The sequence below is a fragment of the Panicum virgatum genome, chromosome 9K, assembly GCF_016808335.1.
Source record: "Panicum virgatum strain AP13 chromosome 9K, P.virgatum_v5, whole genome shotgun sequence".
Classification (NCBI taxonomy): Eukaryota; Viridiplantae; Streptophyta; class Magnoliopsida; order Poales; family Poaceae; genus Panicum; species Panicum virgatum.
Genome location: NC_053144.1, coordinates 18,931,015 through 18,956,017, shown reverse-complemented (window position 1 = coordinate 18,956,017; position 25,003 = coordinate 18,931,015). Strand labels below are relative to the sequence as shown.

Here is a 25,003-nt window from a genome sequence, read left to right as displayed (position 1 = left end):
GTATAAAGTTCAACTTTATCCGTGGTTGTTTAAAACATTCAATTTTTTTGTAGATTTTAGAAATAGTAATGAATATTTGGTCTCGTAAATGATATTAAATGAAAAATTATCAACTACAAAATTTTAGATCTCGTCAAACTCTATAACTTGAATATAAGGTTTGCTCTCATCTTAGGTTGTCTATATCTAACTTGGATATAAAGTTTAAGATTTGATTTCTGAAATGGTAACTAATATATGGCCCAGAAACGGTCTTGATTGAAAATATTGTCAACTACAGAGTTTTAGATCTCGCCGAACCCTGTAAGTTCCATATAAAATTTGTCTTCATCCGACTTCATATGAAATAATTATTTGATTTTCTCTTAAGAAAAAAATAATTTATACTATTTTGCCAAATAATGACTATTAATGAAGTGCTATTTCAAAATAGACAAAAAAATATATCTCACATATCAGAAGAAAATAATATGACTATTAATAAAGTGCTATTTCAAATAGTTAAAAATTTAGGACCTCAAAACAAAAGAGTGGTTTAATTTACTCCCTCCGTTTCAAATTATAGGTCATTTGATTTTTTTGGCCTCAAGTTTGACCACTTGTCTTATCCAAAAAATTATGCAAAATATCACTTCTTTTGTTGTGGCTTGCTTTATCAATAAAATTTCTTCAAGAATGACTTAAATTTGGCTATATTTATACAATTTTTTTGAATAAAACGAGCGATCAAATTTGAGGTTGAAAAAGACAAATAATCTATATTTTGGAACGAAGAGAGCACTATTTTAGGGTTCCTACGAAACTAATAAACTAACCGACCTATTCTCTAAATTTAAAAGATGCTGCGAGAGATTGATATCGAAATTTACTTTATTTTTTCCTTCAATCCATATATATTATATATTAGAAAGGAATTGGGTAAATGGGTTTATATCAAAGGTTAAATGGAGAGAAGGGCCCGACCCACGTCTGTCGCGCACGGCCCCGCCGACCTAAACCCCGGCTCGGCCGGCTCGGCATCCACGCGCGCACACGACCGGTGCGACCAGAGAGAGACCGTCATCGCCGCCGCCACACGCCCCTAAAAACCCCCCTTCCCCTGTCCGTCCTCTTCCCCCCTAGGCTGCTGACTCGTCCGCCTCCCCCCTCCCTCCCCGCGTCCGCCGCACGCGCCGCCTGAGAACCCTAACTTCCGCCGCCGCAGGTGGGTGGGGGGCGTCGGCGCCTGTCTTCTGCTCTCGCGCTCTCCCCGATCGGGGGTTCTGCCCTCTACCGATCCGTCTGATCCAATCGTTGTGGGGTGGCGCAGGCAGCTGGGATGGAGAAGGGGGCCTCGGAGTCGCCGCTCTGCTGCGCTCGCTGCGGCAAGCCTGCCCTCCTGCAGTACGTTTTTTTTTCTCTCTCTCCGTTGTTGCACATAGTACTTGCTGTCCCCGCCGGTTTGTCGTCTGCTGCCGAGTGAGAGTTTCGATTCGTGATACTTTGCTTCAGCGCCAGCAATAAATTTCTCTATCTAGTAGTAATAGGAACTGATTCTCGGTGTAACTTTGTCGTGAAGCTATCTAGCAAGTTATAGTAAAGGGTGTCACTAGCTTTCATTTACAGTAAGTACTTTGAACGGCCGTTGTGGTAGTATGCGATCTGAAAAGCAACATTACGGTTCCTACCATTAAATAAGCGCGAGATAAGGTGTTTTTAATTTGTATGTTCTTGCTTACCCTTTTCTGTTTTTCAGATGCCCCAAGTGCGCGGAGCTGAAGCTACCGCGTGAGGGCGCTGCTTTCTGGTCAGTGCCAACCTCTCTTTCTCTGTCTATTTTGTTTGCCGCATCATCACACCGCTAGCTTACAGGGTGCTTGAATAATGAGTTGAAGTTTATCCTGGAGCCTTTGAATTCACTACTGTTTGTAAGTTAACTTGCCAAAATAAACACGTCATCACCAATCAGAATGAATTTAGTTCAATAAAATGTTTTCTTTAGGTACACTTGTCAGCAAGGGTAATGGTTTTTAGATCCTTGTTATTTTTATCTTTTAAGAAAATATGTATTTTGATATTAAAGTATCCTTTGGAAGTTCCAGGATACTAGCACAGGGTAGAATCATGCCTCGTTTGTAGTAATGGGGCCTCAGCTGTTTGAACTAGAGGAAACATTGAGTTATTTTGTGTCCACAAATCATTTTCAGCACACAGGATTGTTTTAAGGCAGCATGGAGCTCTCACAAATCTGTCCACCCAAAGCCAAATGTTCAGCAGTCTCCAGAAGGTTGGAAGTATTGTTTGAAAAAAGGGCGGGCGCGTTCGTTGCAGCTTCCTCATTTTCCATGGACAGGGTAAAATATTATTACCATATATTTGCATTCTCTTTGTTGGCTCTGTTGTATTTGTTATACTGAGCATCCATTCACCCCCTGAGTTGCAGGGAAGGTTTTTAAAGATTGCTGATCAACTCTAATCAAATTAAAATACTCCAAATTATATTAATTGCAACTGGATGAACTCCTATTGCTATCTTATTAATTAAATGTTGGTATCTTCTGGCTACAATTAGAAGAATTTGAACTCTTGGATATGCATGCAGCAAGTTCTTTAGACATAACCGCAAAAGTGAGAGTTGTAGTAGATTTCAGCAAAAACTTGGCTGCATGCATGATGTTCAAAAAAACACGTGCTTCCTATTTAGTTCGGTAAATACATCTCCCCATTTAAGGTTACTACCATTCTTTCCAATCAGGCAATCAGACAAGAAAACTGCCACACATCCTAATCCACAAAATAGAACATTGACAAACCGAATCTTTTTGCAACCTCAAGGTATTGTTATTCTCTACTAGGAGGATTCGACTAGTTTGATGACAACTTTCTTTCTCACATTTTACTGAATGATAATGTCTTGCAGTCCATTGAGACCATATCCAATATCAAAGATGCGTGTGGTTCCAGATGAAATTGAGAAGCCTGATTGGGCACTTGATGTAAGTTCTTGTTAATTTGATGTAAGTCCTTGTTAATTTAATTGCCTTTTCCTCAACTCTTCACTTGCAGTGTCCTATGACACCGAAGTAGAGAGTTGAGGAAAAGACAATTAAACAGGAAAAAGGGATCACAATATTTGACCTGTGTACCTTGTAATATGACCCTCACGTTGTAATACTTTTGCAGGGAATTCCCAAGATTGAACCAGACAGTGATTTGCAGAAAAGAGTAGAGGTAAAGTTTGTCAGAAATTTGTGAATATCACATATGCTCCACGGATAAATATTTGATGATTATTACTGCTGTCTCTTTAGATTAAGACCCCTGAGCAAATAGAAAGGATGAGAGAAACATGTCGAGTAAGTTTCCAGAACATATAAATGTTTGTTACATATTATAATGTCACTTACCTAACCATTCATGCTTTGTTCAATACTGTCATTGTTAGATTGCAAGAGGAGTTTTAGATGCAGCTGCACGTATAATAAAACCAGAAATTACAACAGATGAAATTGATAGAGTCGTCCATGAGGAAACAATTGCTAGAGGTCAGATTAACATCCTTTCAGAATTTAAATGCTACTATTGAACACCAGATGTTGAATGATGAACTTACCTTCATACAATTCTTAATCGTGCTTATTTATTCTCTTATTGATCATAACTTCCGTCTTGATCCTCAGGTGGATACCCATCTCCACTGAATTACCATTTCTTCCCAAAGTCATGTTGCACGTAGGTTGTCTTTGTTTAATAACTATAGCATCAGGACTAGGAGACTATACAATAGTATTGCTAACATTGTTGTCTCTTGTTCACAGATCTGTCAATGAAGTCATTTGCCATGGAATTCCTGATGCCAGGTCTTATTGAATACACACTCACTAGACTTTCATTTACACAGTGATACTGACCTTTCATGCCTTTCTTGGACTGGTTGGCTCTTTACTACTTTGGACTTATGTTTATTGAGATTATATATCTTTGTATATTTACTTGATTGGATAATTTAGGGAAACATGTATAATCTAGCTGTACACCTGGACTAGATAGGATTCACGGACAGTATGTTCTAAGATTTTGTACAAAAAAAAACGACTGCGGGGGGGGGGGGGGGGGGGGGACGGACCCCTGGGCTGTCTAGTAGGTGCCTTGCTTCTAACACAGGACAGATGGGAGTTTCAGCGACTTCTGGAGTTCACTGCTCTAACCGTTTTGCCGTGAGTAGCTTGCCCTAAGAAGTTGCATAGGCCTTCAAAATTTGCATTTAAAGTCCAGGGAAAAACGTCAATAACTTTAGCATCCAATAAATGCATGCTTTTAGTTTGTCCTACGAAGTGGCTTCTTGGTATGTTAGGTTTCAAATGGGTTTTAGATGTACAAATGCCTGATTCTAACTTCCTATTTTCATGTTGAGCAAACTAAAATAGTTTTGCTGCCAGTACCTTATTGTCCGAGTTTGCGTATGATTGCCGTTGGTAATTCTATCTGTTTTTCTTACAGGAAACTTGAGGACGGTGACATTCTAAATGTTGATGTAACTGTATATTATAAAGGCGTTCACGGTGAAGTCTCTTTTGTTTTATATGATGTTTAACTATTTATGTATGTTATGTTTATTTTTAATGAGCATCTATATCAACTGCAGGTGATTTGAATGAGACATATTTTGTTGGCAATGTTGATGAAGCTTCCAAACAGCTTGTCCGTTGTACCTACGAGTGCTTGGAGAAAGCTATTGCTATAGGTGACATTATTTATAATTTCGATTTGATTTATTCCTTATATATGCCTAGACTTTTAAAAGAAAACAAAAGGAATTTCTTTTGTTTGCAGTTCCCTATACATTTTCTAAGATCCTCAGTTCTTACCTTTAATTGAGTTATTTTTCTTGAACTTAAACAAATTTATGTGCAGTTAAACCTGGAGTTAGGTTTCGAGAAGTTGGAGAAATCATAAATAGACATGCTTCAATGTCAGGTTTATCTGTGGTCAGTATCACATTGGCACCGAACACATTCATTGCTATCTCCATTGTATGTTTGCACCTATCCTCTTGTGATTACCTTTCTTTCAGGTGAAATCATATTGTGGCCATGGCATAGGAGAATTGTTCCACTGTGCCCCAAACATCCCTCATTATTCAAGTACATTTCTTGCAGCTAGTCTCATTTTCATTTATTCTTGTATTACTGCAGTAATTGTGATACTACTGTAGAAGCTATGCCCATAGGGTGCACAATTCTATTCAACTCAAGGTGTGCTTTTGTTATTTAATATAGGAAACAAGGCTGTTGGTATCATGAAAGCTGGGCAGACATTTACAATCGAGCCAATGATCAATGCAGGCAAGTGTACATAGCTCCTGCAAATTCCAAAGGCTCATGGTGTTTTTTAAAACAAATACCTGTGTTCAGAATTATAATATATATTTTCATATTGTGTAGGAGTTTGGAATGATCGTCTGTGGCCTGATGATTGGACCGCAGTGACTGCAGATGGTAAACGGAGTGCTCAATTTGAACATACACTTTTGGTGAGTTCAATACCTTGAGTTTTTGTCTTGTTCCTTTGGAATACCATTTGTTTAATTGGAATCTGTTTATTATTATGCATATAATTTCATTATAATAGAAAGAGCAGATTCCTCATGTGTGCTGTTTAATCCTAAAAGTGACTGATAAATTTGCACTGCAAGTTCTTGCCTGTTCAACTTGCTATTTGATTGTTACTCCGCCAATTTTCTGTACAATTTGTTTTACAAGAGCTCTGTTGGGTGTCAGTGCTGCTGTGTAATGGTATATTTGAATCTTTCTTGTTTGTTTGTTATTCTTCAGGTGACTGAGACAGGATGCGAAGTGTTGACGGCACGGTTACCTTCATCACCGGACGTATTTCCATGGTTGAAGCCGTGATAAGCAGCAACAAGCAAGTGATTGTGATACATTGGGACTGCATTAATTTTGTTCTCATCAGTCGGTGGCCACTGAGAAGTTTCAATTTTTCCAAATTAATGCATATATGCAACTGTTAAACAGTCGCTGAAACTTATGTCCCGCTCAGTTGTTTCCGGGAGTGTGGATTGTTGAATCGATCTGTTCAGAGTTATATGAATGAGGCTTAAAATTACTTGATATTGATACATGTATATTCCTAGTGCGCTCATGATAGGTTCAAAACATATTTCAATCAATTTATTCAAGTACGTTAATTTGGCTGATAATTGAGTCAATTGCTTTGCAAGAACCCTGGCCATACAATTGCATGTCATAGCTGAATATTACGTCCAACCTCTTCATGATTAGGCCCCTTCCACTCGGAAGCAAAATTTTGTAAACAGTACAAACCAAAATTTGCAAACAGTACATGCTTGTGGCTTATAAAACCAAAATAGTACTGCTACTGGTTCCTGCATCCTAGTATCCACTGAAATCAACCAACGATGAATAAGATTTGTTTTCATCGGTGGTAACAATGTTACGTGCATCAGTAATTCTCGTTTCTTGGTTTTCAGATTTAAGAGAAGTGGCAACACTGAAACCAGCCATCTTGTTAATCTGTGACCTCTTGCGCCTTGCTTCCTCCAAATCTCCTTCCCAGCATGTCTCTGCGAGTAATTCCTGGGCTTTATCCATATTTTCTGATGGAATAAGATCATCATTTTGGAGGAGCACAAGATACACCTGGTCAGCTGCAGCCTTCCGGATCTGTCAGATTGCAGGGCATTTGAGCTCAACTGATCATTCTGTACATCTCAGGCAAGAAATGGCAGATGTTACCTTGGGGTATCTGTGGCCTAGGAATGTGAGGAGTTGAGTGAATGCCTTGGTGCAAGTTCCATCCAATTGTGAAGAAATGTATCCAAGGATTGAGAGGCCCGCACATAACTTTGTGAAATCTTTTGACCCCTTCAGCTCGGAGCCCACCGAATCTACAAGTCCACTGTAGAACTCACTATATCCCTGTGTTGAAAAAGCAGAAGATATAACAAAGCCAGCCTCTCACCATTGTGTAACTATTTACTGCATTGCTGAGTAAACTCACCTCCCTGGTCAAGAAAACCTTTTTACTGAAGAGAGCCTCAATAGTCTGCAGATACAAGGCCCTTGTTAGATAACAAAAATGTATAGCACCACATGTGGGAAACAAGAATGCACAATCATGTGAACTTTTACTATTTAAATCATGAAACGAGAACTAAATCAGCAGCACCAGTTGTGATGTCATTACAACGAGTAGACATGAGTTTGGATCGAGAACACATGTTTTTAGATAAATATAAGAGCAAAATGAAAAGCTATTCAAAGCCCTATGCAAACAGTAACAAGTACAGAATTTAAATGCAACATATGAAAGATCTAGGCCCATAATATGATGTCATCAGATGATGTGAATAAACCTCTGCTACCTTCAATGTGGGAGTAATCACACGATCACACTTCTGGTAACACTGTAGAACCCATAGAAGGTCACAACTCAATAGATGCTCTCTACTTTTCCCTTCACAATTTGTATTGATATCTGAATCCTCGAGATACCCTACTAAAGCTGATGTTGAAGCTTTTTTCAAAGACTCCTGCAATCCACCTGTAGAAATGACAAGCCCTGAGAGCACAGACTTGCTATAGCAGCTGACTTGAAGAAGCTTCACCAATCGTGGATATGATACTGTAGGAACCTAATAAGGCAAAATTTCTATCAGTTAAATAAACAACAATATCATCACATCTCAAATTATGCACAAATTGGTGACAGAATAATCAGTGCTCAATTTATTAAGCAACTATATGTTCATTGAAAACATCAATTATTAAAGAAAATAGATGGAATTACGGGTAAACTTCCATTATTGTAGATCTACCCCCCCCCCAATTCATTTTCAACATGACTAATATCTATAGCAACAAAACTAATATACTGAGCATTTAAAAGATTAATTCAAAGGTAGCACAGGTAATTCTCGTAAGTCACAATAAACAAGTGCCAAAACTAGATGTGATTTTTTTTTCTCATGAGTTTTCACTATCACTTACTGCCCACTCTAAATCTGTGCTGTTGGGAATAATCTCTTCCAGCAGTTCCCTGTGAGGTATAAATGGGATGAGGTGTTCCTCGTGGTACAGAATTCTCTGCAGGGTCTTGATAGCTATTTCTCTAATCTTATCTATTTTCTCAACTGCTTGTTTTGCAATGCCTGCAACAAGATCCTGTGCAATTCCAGAATCAAACAGCTGGTGTGCACTACTACTTGAATTTACTTCCATTACACTCAGTTCAGACTCATGGCCAGAAGCTGGTGCTGTTCTCAAAGCAGCAATATCTCTCCTGCAGAGGATGAACGTGCACCGTTCCAGTGCATCCATTGCTGCTTCACGTACCCAAGAACCCACATCTCCTCTGTTGTCCACAGCATAATCATCAAGTGCTGTAAATAAAGCCCGCATGACATAATCTTTTATGTATGCATACACAGAATCTCCACTATTTGAGCTCTGATCAAAAGGAGCTGTTAGTGTTTCACAAACTGAAATTAGCCCCCTAACAGAGTTCACACGTGCTTCAGCATCAGGATCATCAGGCTTATCCTACAAACCAGATCACACAGGAGTTTTAGTTCCAGTGTTAAAGAACGACATCAACAGATTATTCCTTCTCTTTTTAATACTGAAATATCAATAGATAACTCCATTACCTCAAGTGTGCATGAGCTACAGAGCTTATTCATGACAGGCATCCATTTCAATATCAAGAATTTGTATGGTAATATTCCAAGGGCCAGTGCGGCTCCCCGCCTTGCAGCGACATTTGGGTCGTCTAGAAGTGCCAAATATTTTGAAATGATATCATTGGCAATCTTTTCACCAGAAGATACCAGATATGTTGGAATAAAATGTTTTAATGCATCAACAGCAGCACACTGGACAAAAATAGTGAAAAAAGAAACACTCAGTCTACAAGAGTAGATGGTTAGTGTCATGGTTGTACAATATCTGGAAAGTAAAGGTGCACAAACAAAAAAAGGGATTGGTTATGTATCAAATGACACGAACAACTAGTAAGATGATAGCACTCTTTATTTATTTATTTATTTATTTATTTTATGGTGGTGTTTTTTTGAGGGGTGGGTTGCGGGGCACTCTTTCGGTGAATATACATTGAGGACATAGAAAATTCACCTGTATTTGAGCATTGGGATGCCTCAAATTATCATTAAGTGTTTCTAATAAACTTTTCTTTATCTTCTCGTTCAAAGATATTCCAGCTATAGAAATACATGAAATGAATCGGGAAACAGCGGAGCGCATAATCTCTCCTCCTTTGCCTCGATAAAGGCGTGCCTTTTCTATTGCGGGAACAATACCCGACAGAGCTTTCTGCATGTCTTAAAAATAAAGATACAGATGCAAGGTCACTTTTCAGGCAAGCGTATTAAAACATTCAAATGATAAGTATCACAAAAGTGCAAGATACAATATACATGGCAATTACATGACTTACCTGTGGAAAAGGTAAAACCAAGTTGGTACAACCTTAAAGCAACCTCACCAGCAGCTAAAGTGGCTCCATGGCGAGTACACAAGTCCGATGACAGAGTGCACGGAACTAACTTTTCAAGGGCATGTCCACCGAAGTAATCCATATCATATTGTACAAGCAAAGAAAGGGCCTGAGCAGCCAACTCTCTCAAGCTTTTCTCCTAGAAAAGAAAGACAAGTCAGCCTAAATGATGGGTTGAAATATAGCAAGCTCATCTTCTCCATAAAATTTATGAAAAGAAGCACGAGATTAAGCATCATGAATGCAGCACTCCATAGAAAACAGAGTTTGCATATTGAAGCACTGCACAATAGAAGTGAAAGAAGAGGGGAGAAAACTTATAAATATGTGAAAAAAAACTCATGAAAGGCAGTACAGAATTGGTATTGGGCGCGCGCGCGGGGTGGGGGGATGGGGAGGTGAGGTGAGATTAAATGGTGTCACTGTCATTGCTGCAACAATAATATACAAAAGTAACTGGCGCTACAGGGCATTTACACCGTAAATGATTTTAACTTCAATTTCCCAAATCAGCTAACAGTTACAGGTAAGGAATGCAGAAGTTGAGAAACTAATAGAAATTGCAGCACAGGCAAAAGAGTGTAGAAACTGGCAACAACAAAGAAATCTCACTCAAACCATAAATACTTGCAGAGAGCTACAGTACCCAGTGAGTTATTTTATTGCAAAGTAGCTCATCTGCAAAGGGATAAAGATATTTCTTGTACTGAGCAACAGAAACAGCAACATTTAGATATGAATTTGATCGAGAGGCCAGTGCAAAGTAGTCTGTTGTATTCACAATATCAATGCCATGTGGAAAAGTTCCCTGTCTTCCAACATTCTCTTGAAAGGCAGCAGAAGCAGCTCTTCTACAATTAACCTACCATCACATCGACAATAAGGCTTGGTAAGATAAGATCATCTAGTCAAAAACTCAAAATACTATGGGTTCAGAGGCAAAAACATCTGGAAGCAACAAATGTAGAACTAAATTAGAAATAAGCTTGCCTCTCGATCATAACAAGCAACTGTTAGAAGGTGAGGAGCAAGTTGTTCCAAGACAGCTTTCATATCACAATTGGTATAAGCTCGACCAAATGCCCAACAAACATATGCTGCTGCATCTCTTACATGTGACCCAATGCTATGTGGACCTCTTCGTACATCGTAGTGTAAAGCCTGCAAAGGCACATCATCGAATTCAGTTGAGACAGTGAACTTATCTTACTGAACCAGCACTGAACATAGGTATCAATACGTAATTGTCTTACTATTAGGCATTATAACCCCTGATTCTAGCTGTACTAATAATTAATACAGCTAGAATCTGGGGTTATAGTGCCCAATACTTACAATGTACAAAAAGAAATAAAGGAAGGAAAGGGCATCATTCATTACTATTCTACTTATCATGTTACTTATGCACCTTTATTATAACAGGAATAACATCAGGAAAACTAGAAGGCAGCAATAACCCTCTCCGAGCAAGTTCAGCCAAGGCCAAACAACCTCCATGCCAGGAACCATCACCCTTCAGAATCCGAAAGGCACAAGTTATTACTTGAGTAATATAGTGCTGAGAAAATTAGCAGTTTGCCAAGCTCAAGATAAACTGATATATTTATATGAACAATCAAAGGATGTTGCAAAGTTCATAAGTTATAAACAGACCTCCCCAGGAGAAAAAAGTTGCAAGATTGATGATATAACTTCTTCTGACAATGCAGGTGTTAGACGTGCAGTTATCCTACCAATTCCTTTGGCAGAAGACCACCTTACAATTGTATCCTGACAGAAAATCAAAAACATTTAGCTTTAGTTCAAGAACAGCAGTGTTTGATGCTAAGTGGAAAAGATGAATAGTTTACGAGAGCAATCCCTCAGTACTATTTCATCTGGGATGACAATTCTACTAATTGCATTTCATGTCCCAATAAGACTTTGGCATTTTAACATAAAAAGAATCATAATAACAAGTACGTCTCCTCCAAAAGTACATGAAATAATGACTCCAACTGTGCACATAGTTCCTCATAAACACAATTGCCTTATTCATTTCAGGTACCGCCATTGCTGCAGAATTTGTCCTTAGAGCAGGCAGTTGTGTTGGTTGTTTGAAGAAATCCAGTTCACAAAACTACATCCAGTCACATACCTGACACCATTGTCTTTTTATGATATTCGAGTTTTGACTTTGACCATTTCTTTTGCTTATTAGAATACAGTTATAATATCTTATAAGATTATGAAAGAAATCTAATCTTATAATGATTCAAGCACAAAAAATGGGACTGCCATGTATGTAGAAGACATCATATAATTAGGTAAATATTCCTACCACGTTCTAGAGAACAAAGTAAAGTTTATAGCATAATATCAGGTCAAGAACATACTGAATCCCTCAAACCAGTCAACAGCAAGTCGATAATCTCTTCAACAATTTCTGGTACATCCATATCTTCTAACAAACACACGTCTGTCTGATCAATATTAACTTGTTCGCTTGATTCACTTGAATACGCTTCTCCAGTAGTAGAACTTGAAAGGTTTGCACCCAGCGAATTGCTAATTGACTGCATGAGGTTAAAATGGTGAGCAATGTGGTAGCGATATCACCTTACAAGCTCTGAAACCTAGAAAACTAGACTGAAGAACAGCTCAAAATATGAAAACATTTCCCAATACTGTCCCATAAAACAAAGATATAAAACATGACATAAATTCTTGATTACTTTGCTCTTTATTAGACTTCTAGGAAACTGGCATGGAAAATCTAGCAAAGCAGGTGAAGTGCTTAAGTACACAGTGTGCTTTTGGATCAGTTTATTGCCACCTACTCCCTCCATCCCAAAATATAGCTACGTTTAGACTTTTTCAAAGTCAAATCTTTTCAATTTTGAGTATAGATAGCAAAATAATCATAGAGACTAATAACATAAAATTTATGTTAGTAGATTTATCGTGAAATCAGCTATTATAATATGTAACATTTTCTATTTGAAACAATTTATTTTTAGAGATATTGCTAGTCAAAGTTAAAAAAGTTTGACTTTGAAAAAGTCTAAACGTTGCTATATTCTGGGATGGAGGAGTAGCTGATAGCCTGATACCTTACATGTCTATGTCAATGTTCCAAGACAGTTTCTTCATAAATGTTTTGATTCTCGCAAGATTCAAATACTTAGTGTACTGTATCTGCCAATGTAATTCCAGCATACGCATGAACTTCCTTAAACCCAAAATATTAACAAGTTAGCATTTTGATGCTAAGAAAAGTATATGCATAAATATTCACCCGAAACTAATTTCTGACATATTTCAACTCCCCATTACCAATCACAATAAATAAATAGTGCTTTCTAGTGAAAGTGCTTAATCAAGCCACCGTTTCATGAGAAGTTTACCGTTCATGGTTAGCATATCCCTATGAACAGTTGTGTACTTGTGATCAAGCTATGAATGTTTCCTTAACTGATCAGGCATTGGAGCTTCAGCATAGTAGAGAAGCTCTTCACCAACTGCTACTACATGAGTGGTTCACATATCTACATTTAGTGAACAATTTTCCAGAATTTGGATATTATTTGGAGTTCTGCATGGTGCATGCAATATAATCAGACTGGAAGCACATGCCAATCAGATGTCCTATTAAATACTAAGTGAACTATGTGTGAAACACAAGTGTCAGGTACTCCAGCAATAAACCACTTTTACCTTATACTATATGTCCTATTAACTTTACAAAGGACAAATGCATGAGTGAAACAATCTAGATGCTCTGCACGTGTCACCTTAAAAAACAACATAATTCTTAACACCATATTGTTGGCATCTTTTTTAGACAAAAGAAATCGAAAAACAATCATGATTGGGAAATGCTGCGGTTTTATAACATTAATAAGATATTTAAAACCTTATACCGCCATGATGGCGAACGTGGAGGCAAGCTAATGAGAGCAATTCGCTGGGCCAGTTTCACCAGGAATTTTCTAAGAAGTGGACTCCTGGCTGAGACATTAGTCTTCATCACAACTGAACAATCATTCCAAGCACCAGAAACAGTATCATACAATGCTCTACGGTTACCAATCTGCAACAAAAGGAACCAAAAGGAAGACATCAATGTAAATGGACAATATGTAATTTATGAAAGCAAATGCGCACATTCATCCCCTGTTGACAACCACAGAAAAGAATCATGTGTGTAAAAGAGCTCCTATTAAGAGACAAATAAAATAGAAAAATTTAGCTGTGAAGGCAAAGACATCCACCACATATGTAGGATACTGAATAAGAAGTAAAAATAAGTTACATACAAACCTTAAATATTGACACTAAAGCTTCCACTATACCAATGGATCTAAATTGATCCACAAAATCATCTGTGACAGACAATAACATCTCGTTTGCCCATTCCATAAAACTGGAAACAAAGAAAAGCAGGACAACTCAAAATATTGCCCAATATAATGCTGGATAAAAATACAATGAAATGGTCAAGCGAGTAGAAGTTGTTACTGATGTTTGATAATCTCATAAATATTAAATCTTCATTTTAGTGAACCCTATAGTGGCAGGATACTTTTGAAGATACAAGTCACTACAGCAACTTAAAACATAAATACATGAGAGACGTACAAAAATAATTGTAAGAATCACCTGCTGAAAGCCTTTGCCATGTCAGGTCGAGTCAAGAGTCTTGCAAGCAATAATCCTGAAATCCTTCTCATTGGACCAGAACTGGAGAGATAATCCTTACAGATGTTCAATATCCTTGTCACAAGCGGAACGACCTCAGCCCCATCCACGCTATCAGCAGTAGCAATGCTTGTATCCACAGTGGAAATGTCAAATGGGATAAGGACCAGTATATAAAGCCACAATAGAACAACACATTTAGTTTCCATTTCTCCTGTGCTCTCTTGCCTAAGAGCAGTCACCGAACTGATTGTATGACACTTCTCAAGGAGAGCAACCCCAAGCTCTAGATCTGAAACCTGGTGAGGGAAGAATTTGATGACACTCTTGTACCCACACACTGTGACCAGGGTGTAGATGATGATACACAGAGGCTTGATAATGTCAAGGAGCTCATCAGTGCCAGTACCAAGTTCCATTGTCTTTGACCGAACCAATGACATAAGTGGCAAGACAATGTTCTCCAGGTATGGCTCCAGTAGTTGACCCTCTTCTTGATATTTGTCCATCTATTGCTCAACAGGAAAGAAAATTTTATCACACCAAACCTTTAAGCATGGTAGTTTTGGCATAAAGTCACTTCAAAGATTGATGCTCTACGAATATCAAAATTGGATATATGAAGAAGATATGTTCAGACTTTCCTAAAAAGTGCTTTCATACTAGTACAATAGTACAACTTTCTAGGTTTTACAAATACAATATTACAGTAGAAAGAAGTGGCCAAAGTTGTGCTCCCCAGACCATGTTAGTTATAGTTTTCCTAATGCTTACAGTTTCTACGTTATGTGGACATTGAGAAATCTTACCTTTACCTATAATAGTGGTAATAAATCATAAGTCTTAACTCCCTCCCAGATCCATATTTTTCACCAGGAAAAGTATATTGTAATTCATAAACATTATAGGACTTAGGATTGGTTCGTGTGAATCATTTGTATCCCAGCTCAGCTTACTCTTCAGCCTGTGCTCTCACTATCCTCTATATTAGCAATAGCAGTCGAATTCACAGATTAACCTCAACCAAACAGTTTAAATTGCCTCCTAGACAACTCAACTAGTGCTTAGCAAATAATTAAAACAGGGGTTTGTGGGAAAGGCTGCTTAAAATTTTACACGATCTCTTCGAATTTTGCTGGTGTGCATCTAGCAGCAGACGCTGAAGCACTGTAGAAAATTATAGCCTCCACTAACCAACAATTAACCAGACAAAAGCTAATGCTGCTTCCTGAGCTGCACGCTCTTCTCTCATAGATCTGTATCAGGTTCAGCGACAGAGAACATTTGGAGACAAGGAGGAGAGGAGTGCTTACGATAGAGCGGATCTTATGGACGTCGGCGGGCTCGGCGTCGCCGCCGGCTGCGACGATGCGGCGGAGGATGGCGGAGACGAGCTCCCACTCTTGGAGGAAGTACCTGCGCAGGACGACCTCCTTGGAGTCGTGCTCGTCGTCGCCGACGGCGGCAGGATCAGCGGAGGCATCGCCGCTGGGAGCATCCCCCGCGGGCTCGGGTGTGGCGGCATTAGGTACCGGAGCAGCGGCGGCGGCGGTTTCCTCCATCGCTCGGGGGTGGTTGTCTGATTTGGTGGTGCCGTGGTGGTGTGCGAGCGCTACTCCACTGCGTTCGAGTGTCTTCTGCTGGTGTTCTCAGTTTCCGTATTTGCAGTCAGGAGGCGTCTTTTCGATCGCAGGTGAGACGCGAAGGCGACGGTGGAGAGCTTGTGGGTTTTAGAGCTTGCTGAAGAAGCAAAAGCTGCTAGAAGCTCTCCAAATAGAATCTTAGACTGACCTCGCCAGACGACGGCGGAGTCGACGCCTCTCGACTCCACCGCACACGTGGCCCGGCCCCGGCCCTGCCACCTCCGCCCGCCCGCCCGCCACATCACCCTCGCGATGCCTCCGCCGTCGTCTGCTGAGGTCAGTCTTAGTGGCATTTCATTTCCCTGTGAATGCTCTTCTGTACCTGCCTCCATTTGGAAACTAAAGGACTAGAAATCCCCAAGAACAAAAATAGTCTAAAAAATTTAAGAAAAAATCAGAAAAAATATTCCTCCTGATACATACACGTGGACATGAAATCTCTTCTATCTGCATACAACTAAAAAGAATAATTGGGGATATTTTTTTCATTGTTGCAGTTTTTCGGTCTGTCACGTTGTGATCACCGACGTCCACGTGTCCGTCCGCCTCCGCCCCCACCCCACGCCCCGCACTCCCCGCTCCCACACAGCCCCACGTCGGAGGAAAAATGTGACGGAACCGCCAAATTAAAACTCTAATTAAGCCTAATGACCGTCATTTGAACACATCAGGCGCATTAGCTTAACGGTTTAATTTGGCGATCCTTTCTCAACCCACGGCCCGATCGAAACAACACCGGTAGTCCCACGCGAAGGTGGGCGCAGATGGTACAAACACGACACAAATACTTGAAATTATACAATGATGCGTGATAGAACCTTAAGTTTACAACCGAGTTTTCAATACAAAGTTAATTTACAAAGGTTGGAACCCTCACAAATTCACAACTGGAGGACTAAAGTTGAAACTTGAAAAGAAACTACACTAAAACAAACTACCCTACACTGCTGCCCACTCTCAGCCTAACAACACCGGTCGGACCGGTTAAGAGAACCGGTCAGACCGGCCTGCATGCACCTGCCCAAGGGATACCGGTCAGACCGGTCCCGACAAAACAGATAGGCTGAACACTCCGCCCACGAGTGTGCAACCCGACAAACCCCTGACCTAAGGGTCTCGCTCCACGACCTGCCACCCCTCTGCATCCCGGCGGATGAACTTGACGCAACAGGGGCAGAAGTCGACGTCCGGGTGTCCTGTAATAATAAAGGTGGCAACAAACCCTGAGTATTCTAATACTCAGCAAGGCTTACCCGACCAGTGGGTATAACTTAGCCCACGTATCTAGACATGCAAGGCTTTTGGCTGGTGGTTTGTTTTTGCAGAAATAGCAACTAGAGGTGTATCCTTACTTTCCACATTTTAGCCGCATATTTTATATAGCTAGACCCTCACTAAAGTTTGCCTGTCTACACACACATGTGGAGCATCCAAATAAGAACCAGAATTTATATCCATTTTTATATCTTTATTACCCTAACTCATTCGCTACGGTGTGACAAAGAGACCAAGGCCCTCATATCCGCGAGACATGGCGAATCGATTCGATTTAACCTTGCAAGGTGGACCTAACCAACACGGCACGTATTTGCCCCGTCGGACTATACATGCCAACCATTCCCCTCCCTGCCTCGAACTACAGGACAGCCCCACCATCATATGGTCAGCCGAGCTCAACGTGAGACCACCAAAAGTAAACATGCATCCTCATTTCTCCGCGACTACTCGACTACCCCAGGAGGTGAGTTGAAGTCCTGTACTTTCGAAGCAAGGCAGTACTCGGCTTACCGGTTTCGACTACCTCCTACTCCCGGCATGCGGTTAGTACAATTCAATCCCCGATCAGCACTGCCACAACGACCGGTCCTCAATCGACACGGACGGGGCTAAGACACCCAGGAACCCTGTCCTGCTGCCATACCTAGCCATCATCCCCGCCCGGTCTCACATCTCCATATCCATTACAATCCAAGTCAAATACTGAATTACAAGGATAATAATGCATCTCGCGAGTAACCGGCAATTACTCGGCTTCTAAAGCTTTCCTATATCTCGCGAGTGACAAGAGTCACTCGACTTCTATCGCGACTATTAAGCATAGCACTTCTATCGTCCTATACATACTAGTATAACTCAGGGAATCCTAGGGAATCATGCAACTAGGTTCCAAATAATTCCTACACCTAATGCACAAGTAATAGGAACATATATATATGTGTGTCATAATTTAAAATAGAAGGATGTGCACCGGGGCTTGCCTTGTGCCTGCTGCTCAGTACTGGGGTTAGCCGGGACTTGGGCCGGCTCCACGCGAACCTCCTGCTGTGGAGCTTGCCCCTGGGGCTCATGTGGCTCCGCAACCACCTCGAATACGACCTCCTCCGCCGCGGCTACTACACGTATGCATATGCATATGACATGAGAATGCATGCATGAGTTTATAAAAATTATACGTAACCATAAACCAAACCAATTCCTAACAATATGTGCCAACTAACCCTAATTACACCCTCTCAGCTCAGCTAGCACCGGTCAGACCGGTCCCCAATACCAGTCAGACCGTTCCCCCTTGACCTAACGTGATACCGGTCAGACCAGTCCATCAGACCGGTCAGACCGGTCATTCTCAGAGCAAAACCTAGGATTCCTTGGCGCGGCGAAAATCGCCCACCAACACCGAGTAACTTCTAGGATCTAGTTCAGGGGTCTATATGGATACTTTTAACTAGAGGACCTCACCTAAAACTTCCTAGAACAAGAGATCGACCATCAAACGCAAATTACCTTGGAGGAGCTCCTAACCGCGTGAAGATTTTAAATCCCTTGCTCCCCAAGGATGGAATCGAGGAGAAGATGATCCTTGAGCCCAATTTGATGCTCCCCAAGCCTCGGGATCCAATGGAGGGAAAGGATTTGGGTCCTAGGGTTTTGGGTGAGAGGGGAGGGAGAAGAGAGCTCAGCTCGAGCTGGGCACGCCTCTGGTGAGGGGAGTGAGTGGTTGAGAGAGAGAGTGAGGTTTAAATGAGGTGGGGCCCTCAAAAACGGTTGGATCAGGTTCGACCGGTCAGACCGGTTGCACCGACCGGTCATACTGGTCGGGGCCAGGCTGATAGGAAGATGTTTGGTTTGGTGATTATCGTGGGGTTTGAACTAATGACCAAGATTAATTTAATTAATCCATGGATTTACTCCTGAGTGTTACAAAAAATGTCTGCGGCAGCGCTGCTGTTGCGAGACCGCGCAGGATTCTGCCACCTGGCCATCGCATCAATCGGGAGCAGGTCCATCGCGGGAGCTGCGACGTTCCGAGCCAGCTGCTGTCCTGCAACTGAGCCACACCACGGAAGCCGAGCGCTCGGCTATGTTTGGTTAGGGGGTGAAATTTTTTTACAGTTTTGATCATTAATTAATTAAAGATACTAAATGAAGTCTAATTACTGAATTACCTCCAAAACTATCCTACGGTAGTACTTATTGCAGCTAATGAGGACTTTGACGGTATGATTAGGGAATTATTAGGCGCAATTACTATAGCATCAATGTAGCCAATCGTGATGAAACTTGGCTCATTAGATTCATCTCGAAAAGTTACACTCATCCATAAAAAGTTTTCGCAAATAAATTTTGTTTAGTACTCCATGCACGCATTCGTCTTTTTGTGAAAAAAAAATTTATGGTGTAAACCAAACACGGCCCTCGATTCGATCAAGCTGGTGCAGCGACAGAGCTAATTCAACAGCATCTCCAAAGCTGCTCTTTTGGCCCTGTTTGGTTGCATCCCATGATCCTAACATACGATTCTTGAAAAAAGGAAATCTAGTATGCATGAAGTACTAAATGAAACATATTTGCAAAAACTTTTCAAAGATGAGTATAACTTTTCGCAATGAATCTAATGACGGTAATTAATCGATGGTTGGCTACAGTGATGCTATAGTAACCATCCTCTAATCACGCAGTCAAAGGTCTCATTAGATTCTTCAGAGTTCCTAGCGCAGGGGTTATGAAGTTGGTTTTCGAAACTGCTTTAATTTAATACCTCTAATTAGCGGTCAAAGTTGATACAATCCCCAGCATAGCACAAACCTGGTTTTTTCCTCTATTTTTCTGGTTGATACAATCCCCAGCATTCGAAGTTTCCTGGTTTTTTCCTCTATTTTTTCTGAGCCTTCTGATCCTATTGCAGCTAGCTACCGGGTTGCTTTCTGCTTGCTCGGGTTTGATGGTATAGGTTGATTATGATTGTGAGATTCCGTCTTACTAGGGCGCCAACATTGTGAAATGGGCCCTTCCTTGTTTCATATCTGGTGTTGCGTGCTATATATGCTTACTCTCTGTTTGAAAGTCATTCAAATGACTATGCTTATAGTATATTCTTATTATTCTTTTTGCCGTTTGAGAACTACTTCATCAGGCTAAATGCTCTTTGTACATTTTGTGGCCCCTACATATCTCAAGCAGCTGATTAGTTTAACTCACATTGCTATTAATCTAAGTTGCAGGTGAGCCGGAGCTTGTGTTTGACCACTTCTATCCCGCCGATTCTGGTGTGGGAGAGGAGTGAGTTGTTGTGCTCACAATGGCGTTCTTCAGCGAAGACATCGTTGTCTATCGCACTTAACTTTTGATGCTTCAGATATCTAACTTGTTGAAATCTACTTGGTTTTATTTGTTTTCAGTTAAGGCCAGTAACAGGGGTGGCATATCAATGGCCTAATCTTGCGTGAATCGGGTCCTCAACTATATAATGCTGCTGCTGCTCTCATGTCGCCGATAAGTGCATACATCAAATTTCATGTCTATGTCTGCCGATTGCTTGGCCGAGGCAGGTGATATTCGAGAGCTATCGTTTGTTTTGGACGAACACTTCCACTACTAGAGTAATAACTTATTTTGGAATATTAATCCATGAAAATAAAATATTTCTAATATGTTAACTGAGTAGGCATGGCAAACAATATGGTAGTTTAGCTAATGTTGTGTATTTAATCATGCATTGATTTGATTTTAATCTAACGTTTGTGCTGGCAATATTAATGCAGTATTGCAACACTAGATATCTAACTATTTCGTACCAGGGATGAATGATGGTGCCCAAAAGTTTGGCTATGGAAGAGGTTTGGATGATTCAGATATAAGCTTCACAGCAAATAAGCATTCAGATGATCAAGTCTAACACTTGCCCTGAGAAAGAGAGGCCAGCGCCAGATGCAAGTGCTTGAAACACCACTTGACAAAAATGATCAAAGGGTGTGAGAAGAAGATTTCATACACTAAACTTAAAGTTTGCTTGTTCTTCTCCTATGTACAGTATCTATGTCTTATACTCTTGAGAATGTTAACTTGCTTCTGCAAGCTTTCTCTCAATGCAATACTCCTCTCAAAGATAGATTTCTCTCAATACCCAATGTTTGTCACATTATTTCCAAGTTTTATCTTACTGACTATGTTGAAAATCACGAGTTTACCACAAGTACGGTACAACTGGTGCAAATGAAGAGTCCTCAAGGTTTTATTTCATTCTTAAGCTTGCTATTTAAAGATGCATGGATGGCAATAAGTTCAAAACACCCATACCGGTAGGCAAGTTACCCTTCTTTGACCTTGCCGGCAGTGAGTGTGTGTAGCAGCACCGTCCAAATTAAACCGGCTTAAATGCACTAACCATCATCTTAATACTTAATCAAGTTACTGTGCACTTAAAACGGTGTAACCTGACAGGCTGTCGGGTAAAATCCCGATTAAACTACTGTACTCCAGGATCACAATTGCACTTAGACCCGTACGAAGACGAGCACAGGTGTTACCAGCAAACAAAAATCTTCAAATTAATTTACAACACAGGTTTTACATAAAAGGTCTTAATACAAGCAATAGAGTTAAAACACAGCGGAAGTTTAAAACTGAGTTCGAAATACAATACGATAACTACGACGACGATAAAAGGTGAGCTCCACATCCTGCCCACCGATGTGACGCCAACCTGCCCAATCTTCACGGGGAAGACGGGGCCCACTCGACGGTCCACCCAGGAGGAAGCGGCTGTCCAATCCAGGACGCACAGATCTCCTCGAAGTCCGCAGGGACACAACCTGCTCAGAAGGGTTACAACAACAACCCTGAGTATACTAATACTCAGCAAGTCTTACCCGACTCTGGGTATACTTAGCCCATTACCTAGACATGCAAAGCTTTTTGGCTCTGGAGCTCTTTTGCTGAAAGGCTGCTAGATGTGAATCCTTACTTTCAATATTTTAGCTCCATTTAGTATATCAAGTATTAACTAAGTTTGCCTATTCATCTAAAACACACATGGTGGAACAGATTATCTTTTAATAACTTCCAAACCAGTCTTTTCCATTGCATTTTCATTCCACTTTCTTACTACGATGTGACAAAGAGATCAAGGCTCTCATAACCGCGAGTCACAGCGAATCGATCCGATTTAACCTTGCAAGGTGGACCTAACTCACACGACACATGTAAGCCCCGTCGGGCCATGCGCGTCAACTGTTTCCACATTACCACGGCATCTGAACTACGCCTGCTAAAACCCAGGTGATGGGCCCCTCGCAGTGAACTCCCGGAGAACCCGGAGGCGGCATCCTATCCAACACCCGCCAACTCCCACGCCCAGCGTAGCATGGCGGAATTCAAATCACCGCTGTAAGGTGGTACACAGCTTACTGGTTTCGACTACCTCCTACTTCCGGTATGTGGTTAGTACTGTTCAATCCTCGATCAGCACTGCCAACAACGGAACGGTCCTCAATCGACACAGGCGGAGATTTCTTTTCATCCATTCTATACCATTAATCCAACTCATTTCCGCCCGGTCTTCATTTCTCTTTTCTCAATAACTCATTTCAAAGCCATAGCTAAGGAATCAAGATCCTAAACTCGCGAGTGACAGTAATCACTCGACTTCTACCGAAATCCTATTTAGCAAAGCATTTCTATCGACACCTGCATACTAGTATAGGCCCACGGTACCTAGGGAAAACATGCATACTATGGTTCCATTCAACTCCTAGAACATAAATGCACAATACTTAAATAAACATTTAATACTTTAAATTATGGTTATGCTCCGGGGCTTGCCTTGCAGGTCAGCGGGGTTAACAAAGTCTGCTGGAGCGTGCTCAACGGCGACCTCCTGCTGCTCTCCTGCTCGTGGCTCCTGGACCGGCTCAGCAACTAGCTCGTGGACAGCTTCGTTCGCGACGTCTACACGAATAAAAAAAATGCCATGCAACAATTAGAACACAGTGCAAAGCATGAGTGCTGCTGATGCGATTCCAAAAGTTAAAATATTTTAGCCTGAAGTATTTCCTTCAAAACAACCACTACTAAAATGGCTTAGGGTAGCGTGGATTGAACAGGAGTTTGTTTTGCATGCCTGAAACAAACAACTAACAACATTGCATAAAGAAAAGAGCAAGGCTAGGGCAAAGCATAAGTAAAAACCTAACTTGCATACAAGCTCTAGCAACAAGAATTTACCAGCTTAACTTGAAAGCAGTAAGCATGCCACCCAAATTTTTCTAACATTTATTGATATAGAAACACATTTCTTTTAGCCCTAGAAAAGGAAAACAAACACTAACATATGCACAACCAAGCACATAGGGTAAGCATCTGAAAATTTTACAGTGGATTACACATGCAAGGATAAGGCCACTGCAAATTTTTCATAATTTTTAGAGCAACACAACAAGTGGTACAAAATAAACTAGGTTAAACACAAATTGAATTTTCATCAGAGCAAAAGTGATAAAATGCATGATTAAGTATTTTTCCTCTGAAGATCATGATTTTAGAAACCTAAAAAAATTTGTTTGGCATTTTTCGCATTTTTCTGTGATTTTCTACACAATTATGAACTTTCAGCCAAAATAAAGAATAACAATTTAAAACATAAAAGGGTAAAGGGGGGCTGACAGCCGGGCCCCACTTACCAGGGACCCAGGCCCGCCCCCTCCTCTGCTTCACGCCCGCACGCGCGGGGCGCGGCCGGGTAGCCCGCGGCGGCGCTCCCCGCCGGCGGGGCTGACCGGCGGCGGTGCGGCGGGGCTGCAGGCGAGGCCCAGGGCGGCCGGGGGCGCGGGGTGCGGGTGGGCGGTGGCCGGGCGGAGCGCGCGCGGCGCGGCCCAGAGGCACGCGCAAGGCGCAAGGCGCTCGCGGCGGCGCCATGGCTAGGGCGGCGGCGCGCGGTGTCCGCGCCGGTGGGGCGGAATCAGCGGCGCGGAGGGGCAGGTGTTGGCCAGGGGACCCCGGCGGCCGTGCGGCTCGCGGCGGCACCGCGCGAGCGCGCGCTGGGGGCCCCCGCGGCGTGCGCCAGCTGCTGCACGCGGCGGCGGCTTGCGGCGGCGGCGTTCCGGCCGCTGCGAAGCTCGGCGGCGGCGGGAGCGAGCGGCGCGGGCTTCAGGGGGTCTAGGTGGCCCTAGGGCGCGCGGTAACGGCGCGCGGGCTGGAGCAGGGGAAGCCGGCGACGTGCGCGGGCGGTGGGCGGCGCGGCTTCGATTCGACTGCGGCGGCGCCGATTCGGGTGGGGAATAGGTCGGGGAGTAGGAGGAGGCCGCGATTGGGCTCACCGTGGGTCGATTTGGGGCGGAGGATGGCCGGGGAAAGGAGCTCGACGGCGATGGCGAAGCTCGACGGGAACGGCGATGGTGGACGGCGTCTGTGCTCGCTTCGGCCGGGGTAGGGGCTCGGCCGCGCTCGTGGAGGGATGGAGGAGCGTCGGGGCGAGGTCGCGCAGCTCGGAGTGCGACGGATTGAGGTGGGCGGCGAGGGTTGGCCGGAGCGACGAGCGACGGCGATTTCGCTCGGTTCTGCTCGCTCGAGCTCGACCTAGCTCAGAGGAAGGAGGAAGGAGGATGGGGACGGCACGGGAAGCTTCGAGGCGTCCGTGAGAGGAGAAGAGCGGCGTCGGGCGCGATTGCCGACGCGTGGACGCGCTCGCCGGCGACCACGGCGGCGGTATGGGCGTCGGGGCACAGTGACGAGCAGGAGAAGCACTATTTACTCGTTTGAATGATTTTGGCTCGAGTTTGAACAGTTGAAACTCCAATTTTCATATGGGAACATGAAATTTGGCCAAAATAGAAGTTGTAGAGGATTAAAAGATCTACAACTTTTGTTTT

The 25,003-nt window shown here is 42.1% G+C and overlaps 2 protein-coding genes across 2 annotated transcripts; one reads left to right on the top strand and one right to left on the bottom strand.

The window, feature by feature from the left end:
• Positions 1-1,090: 1,090 nt before the first annotated feature.
• LOC120650560 (methionine aminopeptidase 1A-like) lies at positions 1,091-6,199 on the top strand. Its single transcript, XM_039927733.1, has 17 exons — positions 1,091-1,204; positions 1,310-1,383; positions 1,736-1,786; positions 2,187-2,333; positions 2,900-2,975; positions 3,163-3,210; positions 3,291-3,335; positions 3,425-3,524; positions 3,660-3,711; positions 3,798-3,839; positions 4,480-4,541; positions 4,625-4,723; positions 4,894-4,967; positions 5,054-5,123; positions 5,259-5,324; positions 5,424-5,512; positions 5,814-6,199. The coding sequence occupies exons 2-17, from the start codon at positions 1,319-1,321 to the stop codon at positions 5,889-5,891; spliced, it is 1,164 nt and encodes a 387-aa protein (XP_039783667.1). The 5' UTR covers positions 1,091-1,204; positions 1,310-1,318; the 3' UTR covers positions 5,892-6,199.
• A 13-nt stretch (positions 6,200-6,212) lies between these two features.
• Positions 6,213-15,836, bottom strand: LOC120650559 (tubulin-folding cofactor D-like). Its single transcript, XM_039927732.1, has 17 exons — positions 15,528-15,836; positions 14,176-14,723; positions 13,837-13,939; positions 13,430-13,606; positions 11,910-12,089; positions 11,188-11,304; positions 10,943-11,047; positions 10,525-10,695; positions 10,181-10,396; positions 9,475-9,673; positions 9,153-9,358; positions 8,669-8,893; positions 8,010-8,561; positions 7,385-7,654; positions 7,021-7,065; positions 6,756-6,938; positions 6,213-6,683 (listed from the first exon to the last, which is right to left on the bottom strand). Exons 1-17 carry the CDS (start codon positions 15,774-15,776, stop codon positions 6,393-6,395), a joined length of 3,837 nt encoding a protein of 1,278 aa, XP_039783666.1. The 5' UTR covers positions 15,777-15,836; the 3' UTR covers positions 6,213-6,392.
• Between the last annotated feature and the right edge of the window lie 9,167 nt (positions 15,837-25,003).